The sequence below is a fragment of the Neophocaena asiaeorientalis genome, unplaced genomic scaffold, assembly GCF_003031525.2.
Source record: "Neophocaena asiaeorientalis asiaeorientalis breed wild unplaced genomic scaffold, Neophocaena_asiaeorientalis_V1.1 scaffold432, whole genome shotgun sequence".
NCBI lineage: Eukaryota > Metazoa > Chordata > Mammalia > Artiodactyla > Phocoenidae > Neophocaena > Neophocaena asiaeorientalis.
The window spans coordinates 1,571,246-1,596,431 of NW_020174549.1; the positions used below are offsets into that span (position 1 = coordinate 1,571,246).

General features: G+C 39.4%; 1 protein-coding gene and 1 pseudogene across 3 annotated transcripts in view; both read left to right on the forward strand.

The window, feature by feature from the left end:
* LPAR1 (lysophosphatidic acid receptor 1) overlaps window positions 1-25,186 on the forward strand; it is a 151,964-nt gene that overhangs the window by 57,837 nt on the left and 68,941 nt on the right. For 2 of the 3 annotated variants that reach the window (XM_024757295.1, XM_024757294.1), the window contains one exon: window positions 10,375-10,534. In XM_024757295.1, the coding sequence (XP_024613063.1) occupies window positions 10,490-10,534 (45 nt within the window). In that variant the 5' untranslated portion in view covers window positions 10,375-10,489. Of the gene's footprint in view, window positions 1-4,137; window positions 4,156-10,374; window positions 10,535-25,186 lie in introns of those variants that run through there. The other variant, XM_024757296.1, reaches the window with a different exon arrangement.
* On the forward strand, window positions 19,224-19,556 carry LOC112407854 (ADP-ribosylation factor-like protein 2-binding protein pseudogene; annotated as a pseudogene).

Here is a 25,186-nt window from a genome sequence, read left to right on the forward strand (position 1 = left end):
TTTTTGGCCAGTTCCTTCAATCTGTAGAATCCTGAACTCTGAACTGTTAAAATACGTGTAAAACACTGCGACTGCGGTGCTTGTGTGTCTTTTGTGCAGGCAGCGCAAGCAGGATGGGCTAGCTGTATTCCTGCCTTTGAATGCATTAGCTGAGTGCCACGTGGAAAGAACGGTAGACTTTTAGGCCAAATGTAGGTCTGATTGAAAAGCTGGAGAAGCAAATGGAAAAACTGATCCTATATGTGGAAAAGGAAAGATTTTTAAGAGCGTGAAATATACTGTCTTCAGTGAGTATATTGAAGGAAGATCTTGGGTCTGATCCTCTGAAGAAGAAAGCTGCTGCTGCCATAGGTAGAAGGTGGTATTTTAAAACAAAACATGAGGAAATTATTTGGTCTCTCAAGTGCTTTTCTGACTTCCTTGTTCTAAATCTGCATGTGAAGCAAATGGACTCTGAAAGTGATCACAGCTTTTTTCATCCCAGCTGGACCATTTGCCTCCCTGGTTTTATGGGAAGCAGTGGTAAGGATAGGAAGCTCAGATAAAAAAGTGTAGCACTGCCATCCCTTTGTCACCCATTTCCCCTTTTTGCTCTTTAAATTTGCCCTGAAATTCCTCTTTTAGCAACTTTAGAAATAAAACAGTATTGATTGACTCTCAAAAGGTGAAGAATGTTTCTTTCTTCTTGAGATTTCCTGGAGTTTTTATCTTCGTTTATTACAGTTACATGCATTTCAGTCATATAGCTTTTCTTTCAGTAGTTATAATAGCTGCATTTTTGGGTCACCGTTATTATCACAGATATCCTTTGTTTACATGGATTGATAAGAAGCTCATGCCGAGGCTCTCCTGAGCACATTAATTTGATTTGACACGTGATTACCTGCATTACGTCATCAAGTGGAGATTTCAGGGTGAAATAAAGCCTGATTATATTTAATACACGTGCCTTGTTCTTGCTATTGCAGGTAAATGACACCTTGGCTGAATGTATACTTTTTGAGTCATTCTATATTTCTGACAAAATAATGAAAATTGCTTCTGTGTCTCGTCATCTGTTGTGGCCAAGCTGATGACTGTGTCCAGCCTAAGTTTTTCCCTTTGTGATTTGATTTTTCCCCACTTTGTTTTTTAATGGGAATTCTTTTAGCTCTTGAAGTTTAGTTATTTAACAAACCTGCCTTTTAACTGTGGTAACATATAAATGCCATGTAATTTACCATCTTAACCATTTTCAAGTTCAGTAGTGCTAAGTATATTTACATTGTTGTGAAACAGATCTTCAGAATTCTCTTCATCTTGCAAAACGGAATCTCTCTACCTATAAACAATTCCCTGTTCCCTCCTCCCCCAGCCCCTGGCAACTACCATTCTACGTACTGTCTTCTATGAATTTGATTGCGATAGGCACCTCATATAAGTGGAATCACAAAGTATTTGTCTTTTTGTCACTGGCTTATTTCACTTAGCATAATGTCCTCATGGTTCACCCATGTTGTAATATGTGCCAGAATTTCCTTCTTCTTTAAGACTGAATGATATTCAATTGCATGCATATACTACATTTTGTTTATCCATTCCATCTGTCCATGGGTTGCTTCCACCTTTTTGTCTATCATGAATAATGTTGCTATGAACATGGGTGTACAAATCTCTCTTTGAGACCTTGCTTTCAATTCTTTTGGGTATATATGCCCAGCGGTGGAATTGCTGGATAATTCTATTTTTATTTTATTTATTTTTTCAATTTAATTTTATTTTTTAACATCTTTATTGGAGTATAATTGCTTTACAATGGTGTGTTAGTTTCTGCTTTATAACAAAGTGAATCAGTTATACATATACATATGTCCCCATATCTCTTCCCTCTTGCATCTCCCTCCCTCCCACCCCTCTAGGTGGTCACAAAGCACCGAGCTGATCTCCCTGTGCTATGCGGCTGCTTCCCACTAGCTATCTGTTTTACGTTTGGTAGTGTATATACGTCCATGCCACTCTCTCACTTCGTCCCAGCTTACCCTTCCCCCTCCCTGTGTCCTCAAGTCCATTTTCTAGTAGGTCTGCATCTTTATTCCCGTCTTGCCCCTAGGTTCTTCTGATAATTTTTTTTTCTTTTCTTTTTTTTTTTTAGATTCCATATATATGTGTTAGCATACAGTATTTGTTTTTCTCTTTCTGACTTACTTCACTCTGTATGACAGTCTCTAGGTCCATCCACCTCACTACAGATAACTCAGTTTCATTCCCTTTAATGGCTGAGTAATATTCCATTGTATATATGTGCCACATCTTCTTTATCCATTCATCTGTTGATGGACACCGGTTGATTCCATGTCCTGGCTATTGTAAAAAGAGCTGCAATGAACATTTTGGTACGTGACTCTTTTTGAATTATGGTTTTTTCAGAGTATATGCCCAGTAGTGGGATTGCTGGGTCGTATGGTAGTTCTATTTTTAGTTTTTTAAGGAACCTCCATACTGTTCTCCATAGTGGCTGTATCAATTTACATTCCCACCAACAGTGCAAGAGGGTTCCCTTTTCTCCACACCCTCTCCATCATTTATTGTTTGTAGATTTTTTGATGATGGTCATTCTGGATAATTCTACTTTTAATTTTTTGAGGAACTGCCATTCTGATTTGTGTAGGAGCTGAACCATTTTACATTCCCACTGGCAGTACATAGAGATTCCAGTTTCTTCACATCCTTGTTTATTTTGTTAGCAACCATTCTAATGGATGTGAGGTGTTATCTCATTGTGGTTTTGATATGTATTTCCCTAACTATTAGTGATGTTGACTATCTTGTCAGGTGCTTTTTGGCCATTTGAATATCTTTGGAGAAATATTTATTGAAGTCTTTTAATTTTTAGCTCGGTTGTTTGATTTTGTTGTTGAGTTTTCTTTATATGTTCTGGATATCAATTCCTTTTTAGATATATAGCTTGCAAGTTGTGGCCTCTCCCGTTGCTGAGCACAGGCTCCGGACCCGCAGGCTCAGCAGCCATGGTTCACGGGCCCAGCCGCTCCGCGGCATGTGGGATCTTCCCGGACCGGGGCACAAACCCACGTCCCCTGCATCGGCAGGCGGACTCTCAACCACTGTGCCGCCAGGGAAGCCCCTTTTCACTCTTGATTGTGTTTTTGTGCACAGAAGTTTTAAATTTTGATTTAGTGCATTTTATCTATTTTTTCTTTGATTGTGTTCTTTAAGCCTAAGAACTTCTAATCTTTTAAGAAAAGTTTACTTTTATTGTTAAATAACTTCTGTTCCATTTGTTCTTCCAGGGGTACCAATTATTCTTATACTGAATCTCTATTTTCTGTGCTCCACAGCCATAATTTCTAATCAGTCTAGTAACTATTTTTAGTATAAGCACGTGTGACTTTTCTTAAGCTTGTCTTCCATGGCATTAGCTTGGTTTTCTGTAGTGGCACTTCTGCCTGTTGTAGTTTTAAATACATTTTTAGTTTCGGCAGCGATATTTTTTTGCTTTATTTTTAAATCAGTGTTGAAATGATTTAAATGTTCAAATGTTTGAAATTTAAAGTGTCAAATAGCTATATGAGGCTTTCTAAGGAAAAGGAATTCTTTTCTCTCTCCCTGCCATTTACCTTCCCCATAGCTACCATTTTCAGTTGGTTTAGCTGCTTCATTGGGTATGTGCATTGCATCACTAAGACTTGTACTTTTTGATACATCGGTTTCAAGTATTGATAGACATCCTTTGTGGAAGATGTGCTGCATGCATACTCCCCTCCTGTACCTCTTCATCCTGATATAATTAGGTCGTGATTTTGATCAGGCCATATTCAGTGTTAGTGTTATTATGAACTTGTTAATGTCGTTCACAGTGGAGACATTTAGAATTCATTTAGAATTCTATGGATCCTTTTCTTTTTCTGTAAATTCTTCTCTTTTAAATTTTAATTATTCTTCTTATGTTTTCTTATTCTTCTTCTTATGTTTGCTTATTATTTTTCTGTGTGCTTATTATTCTATTCTGTGTGCTTAGGATTCTACATGCTCATTCAGTCGCAAACTCTGTCAGTTCCAGAAATATCTCAACATACCCAGACAGATGGTTATTCTGCAAACCTACTTTGTGAGTCCAGTTACCTGTCACCCAGCGATGTCCTTTCACAAGTAAGCCAGGTATTCCCTTTATTTTTCTCCTGAATCGAGCTCCTGTTCCTGCATCCCATGCCTTCATTTTGATTAGTTTCCTCCCTGTTTTGCAAAGGACATCCTGCAATAAGATTGTAGACTGTAAATCACTTTCTTCATTGTCCATTGTCTTCTAGCTTCTAGATTGCTGTTGAGAAATGCAGGGACTTTCTGGTGCCTAATCCTTTGTTTATGAGCCCCCCCATCACTTTCTGGTCAGTTACAGCAATTAAAAAAAAAATCTGTGTTTAAAAAAATCATGATGGGGCTTCCCTGGCAGCGCAGTGGTTGAGAGTCTGCCTGCCGATGCAGGGGACATGGGTTCGTGCCCCGGCCTGGGAAGATCCCACATGCCCCGTGGCTGGGCCCGTGAGCCATGGCCGCTGAGGCTGCGCGTCCGGAGCCTGTGCTCCGCAACGGGAGAGGCCACAACAGTGAGAGGCCCGCGTACTGCAAAAAAAAAAAAAAAAAAATCATGATGATGTGCTTAACGTGGGCATATTAAAATCGATGCAGGTGGGCAGGTATGCATCAGTGGACCCTTACAGTCAACAAACTTAGGACTCGTCACTTTAGGAAATGTTTTGAGTTTGTTGTTTGATCCTCCCCCTGCCCCCGTTCCATTTCCTTTATTTTTTTTTATTCTGGAATTGCTTTTATTTGGCAATTAGATCTCCTGGATTAGTCCTCTAGCTTTCTCATTCTTACTGTTCTATTTTCCTTCACTTTGTTTTTTGGCTGTACATTTTGGGCAAGTTTCTTAACTTTATATTCCAATCCTTCTCCTGCATTTCCAGTGATTGGTTTTTAAGTCTCCTATTTGTTGTTTGAATGGGTGCAGTATCTTCTTCCTGATGTTACTGTTGTTAAGGTCTTTTCATCTCAGATTCAAGAGAAGAATCTTCCAGTCTCAGGCTTTAGATATAAGGCTGGCTTCAGATGCTTAAGATAAATAAATAGATAAATAGAAATAGATAAATACTGAGAAAGACAGGCTATAGCTCTGACCTTCCTCTATCACGTCATCTTGTCCGTCCAGGCTTGAGGTTGAGAGTTTCTTCTATTTGGTTTCTGCTGAACTCTATAGAGTAGAGAGCTCTCTGAAGAAGGATACACACATTTCAAGTCTGAATTTTTTTCCTACCTGATCTAAATGGCTCTATTTATGTGTAACACTTTTCTAAAATTTTGAGGGTAAATGTATCCATTCCTGGTTTCAGCATTGATGACTGCTTTCCTCCTTTAGTACTTTGTGTTCATCTGTTCTGTTTTGAGAATGGAAGCTTTGAAATCTTTAGTCCTGTAGGCCCCACCCAAAGCTCTGGTTTATGTTCTGCTTCAGTAATACCATTTTCTGCTTTTTTATTGTTTTCTACTTGATCGACTGCCTTCATTCAAGTTCATAATTCATAATTTTTTTGTTAATGCCGACTCATTTCTTACCTCATGTTTTTCTAAAGTTCTCTTTTATGTAGTGTACCTATTTCTTAAGTAAATATTTGCTCTGATTCTATAGTCTTCCTTCTCTTGAGCCCCATAATATTTTTCATTTGCCTGGTGGATTTGGATTTTTCTGTCTCTTATCCTTAGAGAATGAAGTCTATGCATATTCAGTATCAGGTATTACCCTGCATTCTTTCTAGAGACTGAAATGAGTCACTGTTTGACTCAAGTCCAGATGAAGGAAAAAGGTTAGCTTTATAGTAGATAAATTTGCCGGTTAGAAATTCATCTTCCTATGAGGCCTAGGAAAAGAGCCAGCATCAGCTCCAGAAGTAATCAAAGGGAACATTTGCCTCAGAACCAGAGACTTTTTTTTAAGGTATTTGGTGTGGCACTCAGTAATTAGCAAGATCATTGTCACTTGGCATGGCTGCCCATATCAGAAAGCCAGCTGGTAGTGCTTTTCTCCCACATATTTTCTGGGCCAGTCGTTATGGCCACATGTAAATTAGAAGTAAATACAGACAGAGATTACTTGCTCACTTGGAGCCATGAACCTCTTTTAAGGAGCTGAGTGTATTTTAAATGTACTCCAACGCTCCCTGGCTTAGTTCACTCCAGCCGTCATCCCTCTGAACAGGGAGCATCATTGTGAGTCTGTTGGGGTCTCATTTACTTATTTTCTGTCCACCTAATTACAGTTTCACATGAAGGGAATGTTGAGCCTTAAATGTTCTCCAACCTTCCATATTAATTCTTTCCAGTATGTTTCTGGAAGTTTAAGCAATAGCTGGGATCCATCTGTGGCTTCTAGGGTTGATTCAGGCTATTTCCTTTTCTTATATTCAATTGGTTATTTTCCATTAATCTAGCACAGAACCCTGAGCCTGTGTAGCTTTCTTACTTGTAAATGGTATTTTATCTATCCATTTTTTAAAATATTATTTTTTTAAATTGAAGTATAGTTGATTTACAATGTTGTGTTAGTTTCAGGTATACAACAAAGTGATTCAGTTATATATACATGCATATCTATTTCTTTCAGATTCTTTTCCCTTATGGGTTATTACAAAATATTGAGTAGAGTTCCCTGTGCTGTACAGTAGGCCCTTGTTGGTTACCTATTTTATGTGTGTGTATATATATATATATACATTTCCAACTATAGGGAGGGATTTTGAGGTAATTCATACCCAAAGACTGTAAAATGGATGAATGGGCAAGTCAACAGGTGACAAAACTCATATTTTGCAAGTGACTGGCATTAGATGTAGTTTTGCGGTTTTGACAAGAATGATATACATTAGAAGGCATGCCTAGAATGGAAAATGGGGACAACTAGGGAAGAAGAGAATGGGCAATAGTGACGGCCAAGGGCACCTGCGGTTAATGGAGCTGACTCACACTGCTTTATGGTTTCCTGTACCTGGAGCTCAAGCAAATGAAGTAGAGAGTTACGGTGAGGGCAGGCTATAAGAATTGCAGGTCAGGTATCTAAATACTTGGAAGAGTTCAAAGAGGGATGAATTTCTTTAAAAATTCCATGCAATTCTGTAGTTAGCAGTCTGGGGCTCTGGAAAAGCAGGACACAAGATGTCAAAGTAATCCAGCTTACTTGGCCAGAGACTGAATGACATCATTATTTAGGATATTGTCTTTTTTGTCATCACATCTCTTCCCCCATGATTTGTACAGTTTTGTAAATAGGCTGGGAAGTAAATAGGTTTCATAAATGTAATTTTAAGACATTGCTCCTTGAGAGAGCTATTTTATACCCTTTGAGGTAGTATTGCTTAGCTCTTATATTTTAAGAGTTAAGTAACCATATCCCATCTTACAAAAGGCTCTTATAATGTAAGAATAGGTTCAACATACACTTTTATGAATCTTCTAGTGTTATACACTATTATCTCAGAAATAAAGATCTCTTCCTCTGAAAAAAAAAAGGTTTAACAAAAGCATCAAAACTCGATATGTCTTAGATGCTTTAGGGGAAGACAGTTAATGTTCTTCTTCAAAATATGAAACTAACAATCTGTACTATCTACTATGTAGCTCAGGCATGTGTCACATAAATCAAAACTAGGGGCACATCATGAAAGTTTTTTATGGATGAGAGCAGCCCAGGGTGCTCTGTTTCAGGCTTTGGGGAAATAGTTACTCTGCAGAACGTCTGACTTGCATCCTGCTTCCTGAAGGACTTTATGAAATTTTTGCTTAAAAAAACTCCAAGCACTTTCTCACTGTTAATTTTTGTACACTTGGAGGGTTCATCTATGGAAAGGCCCTGGGGTGGGTCCTGGTTCAGGTCTCTGCTCCATCATTTCCTGACCACATGACTGGGAACAATGCATTGGGTTTCTCATCTATGAAATGAGTTAACAATATCTGCCTTAAACTGTATGTGAAAGGATTGTCCCAGTGCTCAGCATCTAGTAGGTGTTCATTAAATCTCAGTCTCCTGCCCCTCCTCCTTTTGCTGTCAGCAGTGATGCCATATGGCATATTTGTCACATCCATTTCGATATCCCTTTCCCGACTGCAGGCTGGGTGCCCAGCATTCACCTTTTGGGCAACTCTGTGTACTCTGGTCATTGAAAATATTTTATGGTTTTATCGCTTAATGATTTAGCTCAGCAGAAGTGATATTGGGCCAGCACACAGAGCGTGAGTCTTTTAGAATAGAATCTCACTTGTCTGCTTGTTTTGCTTTTTGGTTATCATTGTTTATATATTTATATATTATATAACATATTTATATATTCATCTGTCCACTCCACGTATAATAGAGCAAGAAGATGTGACTTGTCAATATGTGAGAAGGAAAAAGGAAAAATACAAAAGTAGGGGTGGCACAAAATGGTACCAGAAATAAGTTCAGTATGAAGGAGTGCACCATAGGGCCCTGTAATTTTCCCAGGGTAGGCTCGGCTCTCTGGCACCCCTCATGAAAGAGGAAATACACTCTGTGGATGTGTGCCTTTCTCCTGGGCTGTTACTTAAAATCACAGTGTGATAAACAGCAGGTATTTTTCCCTCTAAAACTGGGACTGAGGAGAGCATCACTGTTGTCTTAGGGCAGCTATGGAATTTTGTGTGGAATGTTAGACCAAAATGTGGCTTGACAGCTTTACTTCTTATCTATTAATAAAAATAGTCACTCTAGGGCTTCCCTGGTGGCGCAGTGGTTGAGAGTCCGCCTGCCGATGCAGGGGACACGGGTTCGTGCCCCGGTCCAGGAAGATCCCACATGCCGCGGAGCGGCTGGGCCCGTGAGCCATGGCCGCTGAGCCTGCGCGTCCGGAGCCTGTGCTTCGCAACGGGAGAGGCCACAGCAGTGAGAGGCCCGCGTACCGCAAAAAAAAAAAAAAAAAAAGTCACTCTAACAGAAAGGTAGAGGAAGAAAATAGGAAGGTGCCACGGTTCTAAACAACTAACACCTAAAGTGATTAAAACTACAGTATGAAGGATAATACACAGAGACAGGATAAAAATCAGAATGTAAGGTTCGAAAATCAGAATGTAAGTTGCTGCCAAACCTTGATTGTTTCTTAGGAAACAGTTCTTCTGAGGTTATGTGACTTGCTCAGCATAATCCAGCTAATAGAAAATAGTGCCAGAGGATTTGGCAAAGACTTGGGTTAAATATCCAACTCTGCCATTACTTAACTGCTCAAGACTTGGATCTTGTGATCCTGGTTCATAACTTTTACTATTATGAAGAGTATCATTTGCCAATAGTTTGAAAGTATTCCAGTGTTATCTTGCATGCTGCTGAAACCAGAAAGTATATTTACAGACAAAAGCTCCCTGCAGGCAGGGGCAGCCTCAATTTTATTCACTGTGCCCTTAGTTCACTGTAGATGCTCCATAAATATCTTTTGAATAAAAGAAAGAATATTGTAAGATGGTATGAAAACAACCTAAAAATGAAAAATTTTCTTAAATTCTTAACCTGGAAAAATGTCCCCTTCTGGACTAAACTGCAATGTGGAAATTATCACATAGGTCTAGCATCCTCTCTCTAAGGGTATTGAGAGGAACTGAGAATTGTACTCTTCCTCATACATGTGGAAGTCTGATTTACAACGCTTCCCCCTCCCCCAACCCAAGTACTTTACTTTTTCTTGTGACCGACTCATGTCTATAACTTTGAGGCATCTTGCCTTTCTTTAATCCTGAAAGTGGTAACAAGTTCCCTAAAGAAATGTAAACATGGAACACATTCACTTATGTCTCATCTGGGACTGGGACTTGCTTGCTGCTCTAGGGCTGGTTCTGCCATTAATGAAGAGTAAGGTTCCAGTCATCTCTCTTCTCCAACCCACAGGGTTTTTCATCTGCTAATGGGCAGGGTTGAACTGGGTGTCTCTAAGACACTTGATACTATTATTCTTTTTGCCCTTTGTCTATAAACTGTCAGCTCTTAATTGTGAGTCACTCAATTCCTTTGTTATTTAATGACAGGACGGCTCTTCCCTCTGCCCACTCTCCCTGTCTTCACAACTTGAAATCACCTGCCCAGAACATCTAGCTATCATACCGAGTTGGATTCAGACTTATGAAAATACATAAACTGATTTGGTTGAGTGGTACAGAAGTCCTCCCGTGAGATGTTAGATGCTCCCTCCCGGGTTCCTCTTTTCATTAAGCTGGTAGTTGGCATTTGGTATAGGGGATTTTTCACTTCCCGTGGCCAAAGGTACTTCACTCGCATATGCTAGTCCTCTGAGGCTGACGGTGGGTTTTCCTATCCTTTTCCAGGTACACAGTTGCTCCTAGCATGACCGTGATCTGATCAGCAACCACGAGAATCTGACTCCCGTGTGGGGTGCCTTAGTGCTGGGGCCTGGTCACCGCCCACAACTCCAGAGCTGCCATGGCTGCTGCCTCTACGTCCACCCCTGTCATTTCACAGCCCCAGGTATGTGATTCAAACCTGCATAGGTTTGGGCTAATCATAGTTTTGTTGAGTATTTCAATTGAATTTCAGAAAGTGTGTTTGACTTTGGAGATCATGTGTCTCCTCTGAAGTGTCATTTGGTGGGGATTTTTTTGAAGAGTATTTTTGTGAGGGAGGTGCTTATGGTTTTTGGTGCCTAGGGTGTCTGGCTGTTACCATAGGCATCAAACTCCAAATCAAGACAGTTAGTAGTAAATCCTGCTGTTGGCTTTTTTAGGGTTTATTTTGGAACAGATCTAATCTTTTTTTTTTTTTTTTTTTTTTTGGCTGCGTTGGGTCTTCATTGCTGTGCGCGGGCGTTCTCTAGTTGCGGCGAGTGGGGGCTAGTCTTCCTTGCAGTGCGTGGGCTTCTCATTGCGGTGACTTCTCTTGTTGCGGAGCACATGCTCTAGACGTGTGGGCTTCAGGAGTTGCAGCACGCGGGCTCAGTAGTTGCGGCACGTGGGCTCAGTAGTTGTGGCTCGTGGGCTCTAGAGTTGTGGTGCACAGGGCTTAGTTGCTCCACAGCATGTGGGATCTTCCCAGACCTGGGATGGAACCCATGTCCCCTGCATTGGCAGGCGGATTCTTAACCACTGAGCCACCAGGGAAGTCCAGAACAGATCTAATCTTACAACAAGTTTTCTGAATGTTGTCTTGATGTCCTCCTCTTATAATGATGATTATTTTGTCTTGACCTGTTCTAGTAACTTTGAGAAGAAAATGCAATTCCAGAAACTTCTGAACCACAGTAATATGAGTTACTTTTTCTGTCCAGTGAAGAACAGTCACATGGCAAGAACATTGTTCTCACTGTTTTACAGTTTGATCTATTCAAGTATTAACTGGACTCTTTCAGTTTCAGCAGGCAGCGTGGTATAGTGGGGAAACAGACTTTGGAGTCATTAGGCCTGTGCTCACATCTCAATTGCTGGATAAGGTGCCTTAGTCATGCTCACCTCCCACGGCTTCCATTTCTTCTCATGTAATCATCTTTCACAGCATGGTTATGGGGATTAAAGGAGAGAAGCTATGCAAAGCATGTAGTACTCAACAAGTGTGGTTTCCCACTTGCTCTTCCATTATTTTCGTCTCTTCCTTTTGGACTGTGACCTCTGATCGCATTCATGAGAATCACTTCTAGGTCAAGATTGAAGAAAAAAGTACACCTTTGAGAAAAAGCCATATTGATTGGAATTTGAATCATTATGATACAAAATATTGTCCATACTTTTTTTCTTTGTATCATTTTGCAGGCTAAATTTTGTATATATTTCTTTTTTTTAATTGAATACAAGTTTAATATGATATGGGAGCCTTCATAAGGAAATGAAGATCTGAAGAAACAGACCTATGTATTTTTATGCTGGGTGGGGTTTTATTGTTTTTTTTTTTTCAATTTTTTTTTTTTAAGTACAGTTGATTTACAGTGTTATGTTAGCTTCAGGTGTACAACAAAGTGGTTCAGTTATACATATATATAGAGAGAGCGTGTCTGTGTGTATATATATATTTTTTTCCAGATTCTTTTCCCTTATAGGTTATTACAAAATATTGAGTAGAGTTCCCTGTGCTATACAGTAGGTCCTTGTTGTATATATTTCAGGTAGGCGTGTGTGTGTGTGTAAAGAAGGGGATGGAGGGAAAGGAAGGAGAGGGAGAAAGGAGAAAGGAGCATTTCCACTTTATTTACTATAAATGCTTTTCTTCTTCTCTGAAAGACCTTGGAATTTTATCACATGGATAGTCGTTGCTGTTCCTTAACATTATAAAGTTTGTAGTATCATTTTCCAGGATGTTTAGTGTTATCACCATCATGTGTATTTCTGTTTTCTGGTAAATGGATCATTGTCTTTTCAACACCTCATTTACTTTGGGTGTTTGGTCTCCATTCCCCTCAGTAGTGTTCTTGGTGCCCGAGAGAGACATGGTAAATGGGTAAAAAGATTTACTGCCTGTTACCTGAGGTCACCATTTCAAAGTCCACTGCACCTGTTCCCTTGCAATGACTATTCTTAGCCTTTTGTGGAGTGAGTTAGGCCCTAGTACAGGTTTTCTGGACAGGGCGTTTCAGCATCCCAGTCTCACTGCTCTCTTTTGTCAGCATTTCCAACAGCATCATCTTATCTACACATCTTCCCTCTTACACAAGCTACTATCAGCTGGTGAGTAATATAAATATTTTTAAATGACTCATTTAATGAAAACGTTTAGCACTGCCCTAGGTAGAAAGAGGTCATATTTAGTATAAACACTTGGGGAAATATATACTCTTGTAAAGTCTCTGTGGGAAAGTAAATTGGTCCAGTCACTCTGGAAAGTAATTTGACAGTATCTGTTAAAATTATAGACCTTTGCACATGCCCTGTTTCCATCTTGGTACCTATGTTAGAAACATGTGAGTCCAAGGAGATGTGCAGGAAGATATTCATTGACGCATTCGTTGAAGGCCAAGAAGTACAAAACTTTCTAATATTCAATAGTAGAAGGACTTAATCAAGTTGGTCACGTTGATATGATTTTAATACTGCAGTTAAATGATGGATATCTGTCTATCTCAGCACAACTCTGTCTCCTCAAGATATCTCGTGGAGGGAAAAGAAAGCAAGATGCAGAATGATACTTACAGGAAGATATCATTAAAACTGTGAAACAAAACCATATGTTTTTAGGGATAAACATATGGTACATTAATGTAAATGTGTATAGTGAAAAGTCTGTAACACACATTGCCAACGGGAAAGAGATTGTCCCCAAGAGGGCAAAAATTGGATCTTGGGAGATGAAAAATCCCTCCAGAGCTTAACCTTGCCTGATGAAATCCTATTCCTTAATTTCTACTTAGGGAGAATTTGAATTTAATTAAAATTTCCTCCTTGAGCATCACCAATAGAAAAAAAAAAAGTTAAGAAACACTGGTCTAGAAGGATACACAAGGCTCTTCAGTCACATTGCCTAGGTTCAAATCCTGGCTCCAGTATTTCGTAACTGAGCCTGTTGGGGGAGAGGAGAAAAGGTATCCACTCTCTCAGTGCCTTGGTTTCCTCATCTGCAAAATGAGCATCATCATGAAAAAGCCAACTTCATAGGGTGGTTTTAGGGTTGAAATGAGATCATGTGTGTAGAGCTTAGAACAGTATCTGACATATTGCTCAATACATCTCAGTATTGTTCAGCAAGCACTGTGGCAGGCCTAGGGATGCAAGAATAAATAAGATAAAGAAGGCTTTTGCCCTGTCAGAGTTTATAAATGTAGTGGGAAATACACAGATAGGGAAACAAAAAATTAGAATGCTGTGTCACAAATGCTATGATACAGGAAGAATGGGTGCTCTGTGGATAAAGTGGAACACCAGAAAAGACGTGTAGAATCAGGGGAGGGGCTTCTCAAAGGAAGACTGCCAGGCTGGGAGCTTGTGAATGAGGATGAGTTATTCTGGTAAGGGAGAGGAGACAGCCCGTGTGAATGTCAGGCGTCCCAAGGTGAGAGCTCACAGCATTTGCATGTGAATTCAGGGGTGGTTGCCGTAGACTGGGGTATGAGGTTGTGAGCAGTGATGGCTAGAACCAGCTCAGCCCGCTTACAAGATCTGATTGTTCAACTTTAAAAGGAATTTCGTGAGCCAGTTGACTTCATGCTTATAGCCTGAAATCAGCCAGGGTGGAGTATTTACACCACAGAAATTGGCAAACACAGGCCCTCATTCCTGAGCACCCATTGTTAAATACTTATCGGCATACTTAAGGTTGTAGTAAAGGTAGATGTTTTAGGTTACAAAGTTGGAGAAGGTTTTGCAGGGTCTCGGAAGCCAAATGAAGGTATTTAACATTAACCTCAAACAAGCCTGTGTAGCTCGTGTGTCTTAGAGCTGGGTTCAGACCTTGACTATTAACAACTGTGTTGAAGCAATTAATTAAAGAATCTCAACCAGAGAAGTGAGTCCCATGATTCTCACCATGTGTTGGGAGCAGTAGTAGCTTCTGATAGTTGGGGGAACTCAAGCCCTCTCGGAAGGAGTCGGCTGTAAGCTGGGGCGTTAGGTCACAGAGAGAGGCAGCTTACCCTTCCGGAGAGATGCAGCTTATTGGGTCACTTGGTTCCCAGGATCCTCTCGCCCATGATGAGCATCTTGATTATATGTCAACTCTTCACATGTAATTTGTGCAGTCAGATTTTAATCCGAGGCTGATTTGCCCTTGCCCCCAAGCCTGTATTTATTGTAGTCTCTCCTATTATCAAGTTTTCCCCAGGTTCAGAGAAGGTAAAAGTAATTTAAATACAGCATCTCCTTAGGCAAGGCGTAATAAGCTGTTCACTCAATCAGCTTCACCCGGTATTGTCTGGCACATCAACTTGCATTCTTTTAGAGTGAATTCAGGGACCTGTGCAAAGATAAACCCACATTCAAGTGTGAAAGGCCTGACAATCCTTTCCTAAGACAAAAACAACAATTTAAAAAAAAAGCTTTTGGTTTTGTTTGGTACTCTATTCATTTGGTAACAAAGAGCATTTTTCTAATCAAGGCTGCCTATTACTAGATATAAACTAATTAATATGAACAAAATAGCTGGTGATTGTTTCCAACAATAATAGGGAAGAAAGGTTCATTGTCACTCTTGCTGGAATTGCTGTTTAGTCAGTGAAAGATATGCCTGGTGCTTTGAAGTGGGACAAGTTTGTATTCCCTGCTTGACTCCTGCCTAGACTGTAAGATGGATTTTTGTTTGCTCATGCTGAGAGAGAGAGCACCTTGTTCTGAAGCTAGATGCATACTGAGGCGAAACTGGGCTAGCAGCAGCAGGAAGACTGTTTGTAGCTGCTTTGTTGTTCTGCTAGTCCAGATAAAGAGCACCCAAAGGAAGCTCTGGAGATGTGTACAGACAGGAACATGCTCATCCTTTGGTTAAACGAATGCGCTCTTACCCTGCGGAGATGGGAGAATGTAGGGGATGGAGGTAGAATAGGTAACCAATGACCATTTTCTGTTTCTAGAATGCTGTTTAGCAGGACTTTAACGGTGGTTCATCCAGTTACTGTGGGTGGAGTATGGATTAAAAGTTTTATTTTCTTTTTGAATGGAGGGGTCAATAGTTCAATCCATGAATGGGTGGTTTGGGCTCTCTCAAACCGACCGGTATTAGAGATCAGAAGAGGTGTTTAAGAACTTCAAAGGTGTTCGGATCTCACACCTGTGATTCCAGTAAGGAAGGAATCTTTGCCATCAGTATTTTACAAGGTATTTCATTCTTTCTCATTTGCTAAGTGGCTGTCTTGGTTTCAAGCCAAGGAAACGAAGATATTTTGATCCCTTCGAGTGATGTCCCATAGCTTTCATTAAAGATGTGAATTTGGATAGATGCTTAATGTCTTCATCTTCATCAACAGATTTGTTCCCCTAGTTCTTACCCAGTTCTCTGATATAACTAACAAGTAGGTCTCTACTTGGTGTCTGCTGGAAGACAGGTGTTTTTGAACATCATTACTAATAGGTTTTTAGAGGTTTTATTTCTGATATTAGAGAGTGGATACATTTGGATTAAAGCAGTTGAATTCCTTGTTCAGTGGGTTGTGTTTTTTGAGATTGAAAGACTTCTGTGTTTTTTTTTTTTTGGAACTTTGTATTAGGCAGTTTTCAAACATTCACAGAAATCAGAAGAATAATATAATGAATCCCAATATAGCCATCACTGAGATTCAACAGTTATTAACATTTGGCCAGACTTGCGTCACCTTCTCCCATTTTGGGGGGATGAAATATCTTAAAGCAAATCCTTGGCATCCTGTTATTTTATCTCAGTCCTCATACATTAATATGCATCTCTAAGAAAGAATTCACTTATATAACCACAGTCCCATTCTTACACATAGCAAATGATAAACAACATTTTAATATCATTTTCTACTCGTCCATATTCAGAATTTCCCAATTGCTTTTCTCAAAAGTGTTTTTGCAGTTGGTATATAAAGTGTTATCTTTTAAAAACACTGATTAGATCAGTTTACTCTTCTGCCTGAAACTATTCAATGACTTTTTAAGGTTTAAAAATGGAATTGTTGCAATTGTTAAATTATCAGTCCCTAAAGTAAGGGATCATGGCTCTCTTGGTAGTAACTTTCTTTTGGACTAAAGTGTGAGCAATTACTTGTAGTATGACATATGTTTCCAGTGCCATATAATGAAGACATAGTGTGGTCTGGCTTCACCTACCCAGAGAAAAGAGAATGCGTGGGCTTAGATCCAGGTGAATTTTGGTTCAAATATGGGTTTAAATCCCTTTCAATATAGATCTCTCTTCAGCTAATTTTTTTTTTTTAATCTCTAGAATTCAAATAATATACACTGTGCTCACAGATTTAAATGGCAAAATATCTGCTAGGTGCTTTGTACAGTATTAGCCTCTTAATGGATCCCTGACATATGTTAGTTCCTTCCTTTTTCCCCATAATTATTCCCCATAGCGGCAGGGAGTGAGTGGTTATCTCTACATATGGTCTGTGTGTATGACGCGCTTATGTGTAGTATGCCAGAGGATCCATCAGAGGAAAGCCAAGTTGGATAAACACTCTAAGGAAAACTCCAGTGTATTGCCAGGAATAAATGCGTGTGGAGATAAACACTGAGATTTCTGACTTACTCCACCTTGAACCATGTTTCTATTAGAAGTTAAATTTGTTCTCATATTGCAATTTGAATTCATCTCTGCCCCCTTTTGTGTTTATAAACACAGATGAAGTTTGAGAGGATATCTTATTTCAGAATCCAAGGGCACATTTGGAGTTTTCTATTCATAAGACAAAATTTTACTGGGATACCTAGGGCAAACCACAAATGAGACCTTTCATGTTTGTTTCTTTTTCTTTCTAATTGGTTTAGTCTTTAATGATTAATGGAGCCAATTCTTTATCCTTCAGAGTGATGTGGCTTCTTCCCTCTTACTGCCCATGATGGGCCTCTTGGCCTGTTTTCCTTTGTACACTCCTAGCTTCTCCAGTTGTTTTGCTTTGAACTTTAGTTGCAGCTATTCCATGAATAAATGCTCAGGTGGGAAAATGCCCTGCTGTTTTTACCAGCTGAGGAGATGGTCATCAGAGGGTGCAGGGGAGTTTTGTCTTTTGAGAACTGTACCTTGCTATAATAAGACTGTCATTTAAAAATTCCACCTTGGATGATACTACCAAGTGATGATACTACCATTTGGTAATCACATAGCATCCCTTAAAGAAGTGCCTGTAAGTTAGACTTATTCCATTTCGTAAATGATTATCCTGGGCAGGCTCAGGCTGGGAGAGAAGTGATAGTGGGTTGTTATCTGCTCCTTAGCATCCGATAAAATGTTTCTGAAAGGGATGAATTCCTGAAAGGCAAGGTTAGGTATTAAGCAACTTTCAAAGATTCAGACAACCTTTGGTAGCAAGAGCACCTGTCCTGTAGGAAGAGGGATAGGGTATGGTTGTTGGTGAACAAGATAGCTGCCCCATTTAAAAGTATTTGCACTGAGATGAACTTCCACCAGCCAGCATAGAGAGGTTTGAAGCCTTAGTTCAAGCCTGGGAGAAAAAGTCATTCATCTGGATTCAGGTTTGGGCCCCAACTCCAAGGGCTTTGCATATTCTAGAACTCTGTTTAGCATTACCTTAACTGTGGTTGATCAAGTTACTGAAGTCACCTGGCAAAAACCTGGCAAAAACAAAGGGCCCAGGAAGAAGCCCAGCCCTATGGTCTGTGCTCTGGGCTTACCTCTGACATGCTGCTTTGTATATGGATGCGCAGTGGGAACTCAGGACTCAGAGGTTATGGTCAGGCATAGATGTGACGAGTCAGATGGAGACACTCAGCTGCTGGTCAGCTCACTGTCTCATTCAAGACCAGCTTGGAAAAGCAGAGCAACACAGCCTGCAGCTGGGAATTCAACTCTATATCAGCGGAGAAAAAAGGTAGAAAGAACAAGGTGGCGAATGACAGGGAATCTGAGAGGTTGTAGTCCTGTTGTGCCAAGATGTTTCACTCAAATGATGTATCCGGAATATACATTTATTCTTATGAGAACTTTTCTGCATGATTTTTTTCTCAAACATATTAAAAAATTGCATTAAGTATTTAAAATATTAAAAACTGCCTCTTTTCAGTTGCACATCTTATTGCTTTCCTCTAAGCTAGTCACAGAAAAAGCATCGAGAAGCTGTTTGTAAGAATAAGAGAATACAGTAAGTATGGGTAGTAGAATACAACAAGAACTTAAAGAATAGGTATACAATCCTATTTTTTAAAAATTGAGAGGCGGGGCGCGGTAACGGACGCCTGGACCCCGTGGCGGCAGCGGCGAGTTTAGTGAGGCCTGGCAGGGCTTAGAGGCCCGGCCGGCCCGTGGCCGCAGCCGCGGAGCCTGAGGCCGGGGCGTCGTGTGCAGGCGCTACCCTGCTGGGCCGCGAGCCGCCCGTGGCCTCGGCGGCGAGGCCTTCCTGATGCCGGTTGGGGCTCTGCGGAGCAGAGCGGAGGATGCGCCCGTGCCGCGGGCGTGGTAGAAGGCCAGCGGCCCGCTCCCCCGCGGGCGGTGGATGCGGCGGCGGCGGCGGCAATGGACGCCCTAGAGGAAGAGAGCTTCCCGCTGCCGTCTCTTCGCCCATGATGCAGAATTTGATGCTGTGGTTGGATATTAAGAGGACATTATCATGGATGGTGAGTTCCAGCTATTACAGAGGAATTGCATGGACAAGTACTACCAGGAGTTTGAAGACGCAGAAGAGAGTAAGCTCACCTACACACCTACTTTTAACGAATATATTTCTTTGGTAGAAAAGTATATAGAAGAACAGCTGTTGGAGCGGATTCCTGGATTTAACATGGGGGCTTTCACTACAACTTTACAGCACCATAAAGATGAAGTGGCCGGTGACATTTTCAACGTGCTTCTCACGTTTACAGATTTTCTGGCTTTTAAAGAAAGCTTTCTGGACTACCGAGCAGAAAGAGAAGGCTGGGGACTGGACTTAAGCAGCGGTTGAGTGGTGACTTCATTGTGCAAATCATCTTCTATGCCAACTTCCCAGAACAGTCTGCGACGCTAGGTCCCACCTGCAGGTAATGGGATCTTTCTAGACATCACCAGGCCAATAGACTGGGAGAGGCTTTGGCTAATGATGTCAGGAGAATATGTCTTGGAAAGACTGACTCTGTTCTACAACTCTTCACTAATGTTAAGTATTGATGGGTCAGAAGAAAATTACCTGACTTCCTGGACACGTTCTTGTCTTCGGTAACCCTCGTACTCCTCCCTGAGTAGACACCTCTCGCAGGAGCTTCTGAGTCTGGCTCCTGCATCAAGCCCAAGACCAGCATTCCACCTGGGGGGCACTTCCCCAGCATACATGTTGGTGTGCCCATGTTGGAAGAACCCTATCATCAACTCTCTTGGCCCAGCAGGCCTTGCATGTCCCATCAGGCTTTTTGTGCACTCACAGCTTTTTATATGGGTCAGAGTTTCAGTCCTGCAGCCTCAGTGGGGTTTTTGACTGGGAGTATTTATCTAGGGGTTAACTCAAGCTAGCTGCCCATCTCAAGATTTCTGAAAATCCTATCACATTTAGTCTTGGCTGTAGGAATCAACTTAGATTCCCTTTACCTAAAAGGTGCATGTGAAAATCAATTCCTAGTCTTACAGGTACAGTCCTTGTATCACTGTCTTCTGCTGGTCCTGATGTAGTCCCATTGTTTCTATAACTCTCGTTTACGTGTTTTTTAAAAAACATTTTTATAAATGAATACTCAGGCTAACCTAGTGGATATAATCTTGGAACTTCCATGATTACCCACTTCAAGATCAAAATATTATATGCTGTGTGCTTTTTAGCTGTTAGTGCTATGAAAGCAAACATGCTTGCTACGTTGGTGTTCCTATTTTACTGGGCACCAATGAATGTATGCTGGAAGTAGTCTGAAAGGTTTCCTTTCTTAGAGTGTGTTAGTGTTTGTGCAGGTTTGCTTAAAACCCTTTCTGTGTAAAACAGCTCCTTAGGTTTTCTGTTGGGGTAGGGGCTCTGCACTTACTTCTTACTGTCAAAATAATATTACCAAGATAGTGTTCCACTGGTCTAGCTCAGTAGGAGGTAGCAAACAGCTTTACTGGTCATCTGTCTGCTTGGGTTTAGTACACTGGTTTAGTACAATGTTTGATAGAACATGACTGACAAGAAAACATGGATGTCACATCGCTAGAAAGAAAAACTGTAGTAGTTCAATTCCCAATGTGTACCTTAGTTGTTATTTTGTTTTTATTTTTATTTTTCAAGTAAAAATAAGAATCTCTGCTGACTTTTCACTTGGCTGTTCTGGTTTTAAAGGATGAGCTATATAGGCTGTGTGTTTTTCTGTACCGATGTGGCATTTATTAAATACTTTTTACCATGAGTAAAAATAAAATAAATAATAAAAAATTGAACACCTAAAACTAATACAATGATCTATGTCAGTTATATCTCAATTTAAAAAACTGTTAAATGAGAAAACTACCCCAAAATCCTGTATACAAATGCCTTAAAAGTATCAAGTATTTAAGAATAACTCTAATAATAAATTTGGTATAAGGACTCTGAGATTATTTATAAAACCTTATTAATAGACATTAAAGAAGACTTAAACAGAGAGATACCATGTCAGTGGATTGTGAAATTCATTGATTTCATGTCAGTTCTCTTTAAATGCGTCTGGAGATCGAATGCAGTCACAGTTAAAATTCCAAAAAACTGTCTTGAAACCTCACGAGCTGGTTCTAACATTCATATCAAACTACAAAAGGTCAAAACTAGCCAATATCATCTTGAAGAAGATGGCCGAGGTGGGAAAAAGTGATCTTCCAGATATCAGAATTTATTATAACATTATAATAAGTAAGTCAATGTGGTATTTGTATAGGGATAGATAAACCATTGGAAGAAATAGAGCCTAGACACCAATCCACACGTATTATTGTAAAAAAAAAATGGATTTGAAACAAGATAATAAAGAAAGATACTCTGTTCTTAGCCTATGGAAATAAAAAGGGCCACGAAAATAATTTTCTTCATCGGATGAATTATTTAATTATCTTGTTTTGATCCGTGAGTTCAAGAAGGCTGCATTTTAGAGGTGGTGTTTGGTTTATGAAGGTTTAAACCTCCTGGGTTACTTGATTTAAAAGTTTCAGGAGAAATGGATGTTACAGAAACTCAGTCCTTAAAACGTGGTGTGTTTCTCTCTATTTTATAGATGAGGAAACTAACTTCTAAGAGGAGAGTGTTAAATAATTTATTGAAGTCATATTAGTAAACAAAACAACTGGAATTTGAACCCAGATCTCACCAATTCTGGGGTCTAAGCTCTAAGCTACTAGAAATCTGTAATGTTATCTCCCAGACCCTTCGCTGTCTCCCAGGAAATAGGAATGTTAAGTGAAGCATGATCACGTATTTCGGTTTTTATCCATTAATCATTCTTTGGGCCTGGTGGAGCCTAGCAATAGTGCTCACTACTTTCCTTCCCCTCTCCTTCCTTCTCCTCCCTGCTTTATTGACAACAGAACCCATTTGCTTTGACTCCGACTGAATAAGGTGTTTGTTTGTTATTTTAAAAATATGTGGGGATATATGTATAGCTGATTCACTTTGTTATACAGCAGAAACTAACACACCATTGTAAAGCAATTATACTCCAATAAAGGTGTTAAAAAAATATGTCAAGCATACAGAAAAGTGTAGAGAGTGTTATAATACAATAGGATGTCTATTACCCAGCTTTTAAAATGTTAACATTTTGATGTAATTGCTTCAAAATCTTTTGGGTGAAGATGGTCAAAAGGTACAGACCTCCAGTTGTAAAATAAAAAAGTCCTGGGGATGGAATGTACAGCATGGTGACTATAGTTAATAATACTTATATTGCATTATTGAAAGTTGCTGAGAGTAGATCTTAAAAGTTCTCATCACGGGAAAAATTTTGTAACCATGTATATGGTGATGCTTGTTAACGAGGCTTATTATGGTGATCATCTCACAATATATACAAATATCGAATCATTATGTTGTACACCCGAAACTAGTGCTATATCTCAATTATACCTCAATAAGAAAATATCTTAGGCTTTAATAAATAAAACAAAGAACCATTATAAAGTTAAGGCCCTTGTACTCCTTCCCAATTCTATTAACCTCCGTCATTACTCAGACCATAAATATTGTTATTTATCATCTCCCCGCATGTGTTTGTGGATATATACATATGTGGAGAAAATGTTTAAACAATATGTAGTGTATTTATGTAAGTTTTGTACATTTCTAAGAATGGTGCACTGCATGTATACTTTGCAAATTGCTTTAGTCATTAGCATACGTAAAGCTCAACTTTGTTCATTTTGACTGCTATATAGCATACCCTTCTGGTTATTTTGCAATTTATCATTCTCCAGTTGACAGATATTTACGTTGCTTCTAATATTTTGATATTATAAAGGAGTGGCAATGAAAATTCTTGTATATGTCTCCTTATGCACATGTGTGAGTTTTTCTGGCGTTAGAATCTCTCAATCACGTGTATGAACATGTCCAATTTAAGTGGTTTTTGCCAAACTGTTTTGCAAAGCAGTTGCACTGAAATTTTATTCCCACCATAACTGTATGACAGTCTTCGCCAACTCTTGATATTTTCAGACTTGTTAAATTTTGCCCACCTGATGGAATGATTAATTGGGTCTGACGGCAGTTTGTATTTAACTTTCTCTGATTCCCCGGAAGGGTAATTATCTTTTCATGTGACGACTGGCCATTTAGTTTTCCTCTTCTATGAATTGCCTGTCCCCATCTTTGCCTATTTTGCTATTGGATTGTTTGGCTTTTCTATTTTGATTTGTAAACTAAGCCTTTTTTATGTGCATTGCCAGACTTTTGACTATTCTTCAGCTTTTCTTTTCACTGATTAGGAAGTGTTTTGCTGCACGGAAGTCTTGAATTTTGTCAATGTTTTGATCTTGTTTAGAAAAATCCCCCTATTCACAAATTATAAATATATTCTTTATTTGCTTTTTACATATGTCTTTATATCACCTGAAATTGATTTCTGGGTATGATATGACATAGACAGTCAATTTGTTTTATTTTTTCATATAGATGAACAGTTACACTGTTTTCCCCATTGGTGGGTAAAGCCATGTCTCTTATATCGAGTTACCATGGAAATGTGTGTTTCTGGTTCTTTATTCTATTCCATTGGCTGTTCATGTTTTTCTGTGCCAATATCATGTCTTATTTTATCACTTTAAAATAACATATTCTTTTCCATAGGGCATCTAGTTCTTTGTTTTCCAAGTTATCTTGGATACTCTGGTTCTTCTATACTTCTGTAGCAGTGTTTAGGGAGCCTGTCAAACTTCGTGAAAAACCCTTTTGGGATTTTCATTTTATTGCATTGAATTTATATATTAATTTTGGGAAAATTGACATCTTAACACCTTTTTCTTCCCATGAAATATTATCTCTTCAATTATTTAGGTTTCGCTGTAAGCTTTTGAATATTTAGACTTATTCCTAGATACATTAGACCTTTTGTTATTGTAAATGGGTTGTCCTTGAAATAATAATTAAAAATTTTTTTCTGGTGTTTCTGTAGGAACACAGTTGATTCATGTGGCTTGATAGTTAATCCAGCAAATTTACTAAACTCTGTTAGTACAGTTTGTTTATATATTATCTTGCATTTTATATGTAACTGATTAATCATTTGTGAAAAAGAGTAAGTTTTTCTTTTCCAATTCTTTCCTTTTTTTTTCTTCCTTATTGTTTTGGCTATAATCACCAATACATGCTAAAAGCAACTGGTGATTGAATCACCTTTGTTTTGTTTCTGCCTTAAAAGGGAATATTTCCATCAAATATGACAATTGCCATACATAAACGTTTTACCAAGTTAAGGAAGTTTCCTTCTAACCCTAGATTGCCAAATTATCATGAAAGGCTATTTAAATTTAATAGCCTTTTCCATTTTCCAAACGCATATTTCCATTTCTAGTGAGATGATCATTGGCCTTTCTTCTTTCCTTGAATTTGTTCGTGTGATGAATTCTGTTACCAGATTTTTAAATGTTAAATCATCTTTGCATTCTGGAATAAACTCTATTTAGTCACACCTCTCTCTCTTTCCCTATATAGATCTAGATGTAGATCTACAGATATAGAAACTATATTTTATTTAGGAGCTCTTCATTTATGTTCTTAAATAATACTGGCCAGTAATTTATTTCACTCTTAATCTCCTTTTTGTTCTTGTACCATGGGTGTGCTGGCTTCATACAAATATAACCAAATAAACTGAGAATGGAAAATCAAAACAGTAGTATGAGGTAATTTTAGGTAGGTTTCAAAACAAATGGAAGTAAAATGCTGAACTACAGTAACATGGGAGCCAGAGGTGTTGGAGTGAAAGCTCATCGAGGGAAGAGGATTACCTTTAGACTTCAAGTCAAGTATGCATGTTAAAATATTAAAGATAGGGCTTTCCTCGTGGCGCAGTGGTTGGGAGTCTGCCTGCCTATGCAGGGGGCGCGGGTTCATGCCCCGGTCCGGGAGGATCCCACGTGCCGTGGAGCGGCTGGGCCCGTGAGGCATGGCCG